This window comes from Pecten maximus, unplaced genomic scaffold (genome assembly GCF_902652985.1).
Source record: "Pecten maximus unplaced genomic scaffold, xPecMax1.1, whole genome shotgun sequence".
Classification (NCBI taxonomy): Eukaryota; Metazoa; Mollusca; class Bivalvia; order Pectinida; family Pectinidae; genus Pecten; species Pecten maximus.
In genome coordinates, this window is record NW_022981971.1 from 1 (window position 1) to 6255 (window position 6255).

A 6255-nucleotide genomic window follows, 5' to 3' on the forward strand; every position below is an offset into this window, starting at 1 on the left:
TTTTTTTTTTCAAAAAATCCAATGGGGGCCCTTTTGGTCTGGTCTTTGGTGATTAATTACAGTCTGAGAACACTCAAGTCTTGTGTATTGCAAAGTCCAGTTAACAGTAAAAATTTCATCATCTCTACATTTCAGTTTACCTTCTCCAACATTATCCATTTTGTCGGTTTGAATTAGGGCTTTAACCAGCAGCTCATATATCTGATGTACGGCCAGCTGGATCTCCTCCTGTGTTTTGGCTTTGGCAGCCTTTATTTCATCCTGTAATAAAGGTACATTCCATTAGGATTCTTCCTCTTATCTTTTCAATTGATCTAATCTGATCTAATCATTCTAAACATTGTTCCTATTGAAGAAAAGATAACTGTTCTCTGGTGTGAAACTTAGTAGCTGATTTGTAAAAAAAACCCAGATAATATCTATAAACATTGATAAAATGATGGCAAAATAAGAACAAAATATTCTTAGATTTGCAAGGGGCTCCTAAAAAAGTACAAAGGGGAATAAGACCATGTGTTTCAAGAGGGTAAGCATCTTCTGCTTCATCAATAACAACCTCTACCAATAAACTCTAAACAAACTTTTATCAAAATATATATATATATATATATATATATAAATATATATATATATATATAATTATATACAAATAATTTACTCTTATAAGACTAATATCCAGCCAGGGTTTTCCATATATTTGGGATGAAGACTTGGATATCATTAAAATATTATCAGTTTAACAAAATATCCACCATTTACACCACTCCTCAGTAAATATTTTTGCTTACCTGATAGTGGTAGAGTTGTGCCCCTTGACCAGAGCTCTCTACCGGTCCACAGAAGCTAAATGAACCAGTGAGGAGTTGAATATGAGCAGAGCACAGTAAGGTTGTTGGTGTTAGATCAGAAACATCCTTGCCAAGATCCTGTTTGTCCCCTCTTGTAGATAGCAACTCCCTGATTTGATTCAGTGCATACAGACGAGACTGTTACCGACAAAGGAATCGTAATTACAATTATACAGAAATACAAATATAGCATTCTAACAAGGATTTCAACAGCATTTAAAACTCTCATTTCTAATCAAATAATTTTTCAACATATTAGCTGTCAAATCAACAGCACATCAATCCCAACATTGACTGACAATCAAGATTAAATATTAAGTACTAATTGTAATGAGGACCACTCCATCCTCACATACCAAATTAGACTCGTAAGTCTTAGAGAATATCAAAATCTAAAATCAATTGGAAGCTACTCCACAGTGGAGGTTTTTTTGTCATGATACACCTACACCAAATTTGAACAAAAACTCAGTCCTGTGTACTCCAACATCTGTCCAATGACCTAAGTGCTTTTACATCTGTTCAATGTTCCATCTAATCCCACTTCTGTTCTATGTCTTATGTAATCCTACTTCTGTCTCATGTCGTATGTTACACATACTATCCTTGTGGCATGTAATCCAACTCCTGTCCTATAGCCTTTATATTCCTACGTCTGTCCTAGGTAAGCCTACCTCTACATATTCCAACCTCTGTCCTAGGTAATCCTACCTCTGCATATACCTATGCCTGTCCTATGTATTCCTACGTCTGTCCTATGTAATCCTACCTCTGTCCTATGTAATCCTACCTATGTCCTCTGTATTCCTATGTCTGTCCTATGTAATCCTACATCTGTCCTATGTATTCCTACCTATGTCCTATGTAATCCTACCTCTGTCCTATGTATTCCTATGTCTGTCCTATGTAATCCTACCTCTGTCCTATGTATTCCTACCTCTGTCATATGTATTCCTACCTGTCCTATGTAATCCTACGTCTGTCCTATGTATTCCTACGTCTGTCCTATGTATTCCTACGTCTGTCCTATGTAATCCTACCTCTGTCCTATGTAATCCTACCTCTGTCCTATGTATTCCTAAGTCTGTCCTATGTAATCCTACCTCTGTCCTATGTATTCCTACCTCTGTCCTATGTATTCCTACGTCTGTCCTATGTAATCCTACCTGTCCTATGTATTCCTATGCCTGTCCTATGTAATCCTACCTCTATTCTACATATTCCTACTTATGTCCTATGTATTCCTACGTCTGTCCTATGTAATCCTATGTCTGTCCTATGTATTCCTATGTCTGTCCTATGTATTCCTACGTCTGTCCTATGTATTCCTACCTATGTCCTATGTATTCCTACCTCTGTCCTATGTATTCCTACATCTGTCCTATGTATTCCTACATCTGTTTTATGTATTCCTACGTCTGTCCTATGTAATCCTACGTCTGTCCTATGTAATCCTACGTCTGTCCTATGTAATCCTACGTCTGTCCTATGTAATCCTACGTCTGTCCTATGTATTCCTATGTCTGTCCTATGTAATCCTACCTCTGTCCTATGTATTCCTAAGTCTGTCCTATGTATTCCTATGCCTGTCCTATGTAATCCTACCTCTATTCTACATATTCCTACCTATGTCCTATGTAATCCTACGTGTCCTATGTAATCCTATGTCTGTCCTATGTATTCCTAAGTCTGTCCTATGTATTCCTACATCTGTCCTATGTATTCCTACCTATGTCCTATGTAATCCTACCTCTGTCCTATGTATTCCTACATCTGTCCTATATAATCCTACCTCTGTCCTTTGTAATCCTACCTCTGTCCTATGTAATCCTACCTCTGTCCTATGTATTCCTACCTATGTCCTATGTATTCCTATGTCTGTCCTATGTATTCCTATGTCTGTCCTATGTAATCCAACCTCTGTCCTATGTAATCCTACCTCTGTCCTATGTATTCTACCTATGTCCTATGTATTCCTATGTCTGTCCTATGTAATCCTACCTCTGTCCTATGTATTCTTATCTATGTCCTATGTAATCCTACCTCTATCCTATATAATCCTACCTCTGCTCTAGACTGTTGATGCTCCAATGCCACAGCTATTTCCCTGGGGTCATTGTTCCTGTTTGACTCCACCCCTTCCGTTTCCGTCCCTGGAGGAGATTCTACAATCTCACCCGTCACAAATTTACAGACATCGGATGCCACCTGTTCTGTGAAGGTTTTCTCTGGATCTTTTACGGAGCTACTGGTTATGTCAGAACCAGTGGCTCTCTCCTCTTGCCAACGTAACCGACGAAGAATTTCTTTCACTCTTTGTAAGGAGCCCATGTTGTAGCTTGCTGAAATAGATAATGGCAATAATGATCATATCTTTATCAAAAAATATTCCATGCCATTGAACAAAGAGCTCAATGGGCCAGCATCATCCCCAGAAAAATTGGTCTTCACAAACACAGTTCACATCTATGACCTTCATTGGGTCAATGTCAAAAAATCAAAAGCAAAGAAGCAATTTACCAAATGACAGATACTCATTGGAAGATTTAATATTTTTTTAGATCAACACATTTGATCCCAGCCATTGGCCCCAAACCTGCTGGCCTAAAATTAAGTGTATTGCTATGCCTTTTGGTTCTTCAGCAATTTAAACCATTTAAAATGAATTCTGTGAGTAATGGAGAATTTGGTTCAAATCCTATATATGTCACAATTTTATAACAAACTGTACAAAGAAATTTATTGAAAACCTAGGGAGAGTATCTACAAACAAGATCAAGATTCAAATACTGAAATAAACAAAATGCAGTTACTTTTTGAGAAATTTTCTTGAGTTGAATATTCAAATAATTTAGTCAGATGGCAGAAGTCGGGATTATAACATGAATGTAGGAATACGCCAAAATTTGACACAAGGCTGATAGAAATGCCAGACTTAGACACCAGAATAAAACCACCCTGTTTTGATGAAAAAAAATGCCAAAATTTCCTGAAACCAAAATATCCAAATATACGGTAATGTTGTATAAAATGTATCATGTAACAATCTATCTAAAAATGAATCATCGCATCACATAGTATGAGAAACAGTAGTTATTGTCCTCAACATTGATGCGGGGGTAACTTACCATCAGGACTGTAAACAGGTGTTGATGTACCCTCTCTCTGTCGTGGGCTCTCCTCCTCCATCTAGATCACAGTAAAACAGTTTAATTTAAACATTGAAATACAGTGTGCACAAGAGGTTCCTGGGGCATGAATATCTAGTTTTATGAAGGTGTAATTTTTCCATGAAAACTTACGGAACACTAAATATAACTTAACTTAGCGTATTGCACGCAGGACATGAAATCCAGGATTTCTAAGTACATGTAGACTCATGATCAGGTACCATGCAGTGCTGATGACTGTCCCAGTTCCTACCTGTTTGTAAATTGTAAATTCAGTATAAAAATATCATACCAAAGTTCCCTGGTTGGCTGATGAAGCTATCAAATCTGGAACACTTCCTCTCCTGCGTTTGACTGGCGTACTAGTAATACTACTCTCAGAACAGTTTGGTCCTACAAGTAAAGTAGAAATTCAAACATTTTAGCTGTACTTATGAACTGGTGTGAGTTGGAGTGGTCAAAAACCGATACAGACATCTAGCTTGTTGATTTTTGTAACAATATGAATCAAACCTTAATACATTTGTAGATGATCAATAATTTTAGAAACTTAATAAATGACTCGGAGACAACAGGACAATGAAAGGTCTGATCATGTGTGGCACTTCGTAAACACCAACTCTAAGACTTACTACTTTGGATGTATAGGTTTATACAGTTTGTACATGGTCTGACATATCAGAACATGATCTAATCAGTTGTAATCCTGTGTATTTATTTAATACATACATTTCTAAAATGAGTATATTAATAACAACAGAATTTCACATCATTTGTTCATCCTGTTCATAGATTTGCAGGGCCATGATAGATCAGTCAGTTAGAGCGCTAGCCACTTAACATCAGGTGAAGATCTAAGGTGAGTAGTTCCACTCTCCCTATCCGTGTCGGTTTGTGTTCCTCATAAACTGAGAAACGGGACAGTCTGTGTTGTTACAGTTATGTCCTTGCGCAAAACACTTTTCCTTAATTGCTCTGTATGGCATGCATCAGTTAGGAAGTCACCAAGTACTACAAGGTGACCCTGCCTAAAAATGACCCTAGCTGTTCATGGGGCGATAAACCCAGCAAACAACAACCAAATACAGATTGGCAATAGCATTTTTCGTCCAGTTTCCTTTCTTCTGCAGCCTGCATACTGTGCAAACATTAAGCACACATCACACATTGTATAACATTATGTGATATCACAGCTGGGAGAAAAACGTTTCAGAAATCTCATCATGAGAGTCCTGGTGAATGAAGTCATAAACGTTTGATTTTTACGAAATGTAAAAGGCAACATCAAGGATAGAAAGATTACTTACTTGGAAATGAATCTTCTTCTTCAGAAAATGTACTGCTGTAGGACAGAGTGGGTGTACCTGTAACAGGAGGCTAAAATGTTACATACAAAAGACCCAATGGGCCTGTATCTCTCACATGTTCTGCAACTTGGAAACTTTGTTGGGAGTTTTTTTTTTACTTTCAAAGTTTATTTAAGTTATTAATATTGATCCAAAAATAATACCCCTTCTGTCATTTTTGTAATAAAAGTTGATTGCCTTCATATTAGCATGCTACTGGCCCAACATCACACTTTAGGCCTCTAGATTATTCATCATAAGTTTATTAAATGATTTTAATTCTTATAACTCTTTTGACTAAAAGTACTGATAAGTGACCATGGGTCAAGGTCATTTATATGAACAAAATTTGATGGGGTAAGAAGAGACATGACCTGCTACAGCAGCCCGGACACCTAGCAAGAGAAACAGACATCTCTGTTGGTAGTCAAGGCAGGCATCTTCAAAAGACTGTTCACGTATTGTCTGGGGCAAATCTTTTATTGTCCCTTCATCATCTGCAAAGTTAATATAATTATCATTATCATAATCATTTAGTTATTTTTCAAAAGTTACAAAAAACACTCGCTAAAGCTTGTGAAAAATAACTAACTCGAGTGAAAGAAATACCATATACAACAACCACTCATTGTGTAACCTCTTTTCATACCACACAGACTGACCTGAGAGAGGCTCAGAACCCTCATCCTCTCTTTCCTCCTCCTCTTCCATGGTTTCCGTCCACTCTGTAACACCGTCTGATCTTTCTGGCACTTCCCTTGGTGACAAGTCTGAGGTTTCATGTTTGGGAGTTTTATCAGACACTGGAGACTCCAGTACCTTACTACTATATAAACTCTTCATCTGTTTTAATTCATGAAGCTGGCTTCTCACCTTAAACACATGCTGGAA

At 37.3% G+C, this 6255-nt stretch overlaps 1 protein-coding gene across 1 annotated transcript; it reads right to left on the reverse strand.

The window, feature by feature from the left end:
- Positions 1–140: 140 nt before the first annotated feature.
- On the reverse strand, positions 141–6238 carry LOC117320323 (probable E3 ubiquitin-protein ligase HERC1; the record flags this gene model as incomplete). Its single annotated transcript, XM_033874930.1, has 8 exons — positions 6027–6238; positions 5739–5861; positions 5326–5382; positions 4311–4411; positions 3977–4037; positions 2913–3190; positions 789–986; positions 141–261 (listed from the first exon to the last, which is right to left on the reverse strand). Coding segments are annotated over exons 1-8 (1120 nt in total), but the record flags the coding sequence as incomplete, so codon positions are not given.
- Positions 6239–6255: the final 17 nt, after the last annotated feature.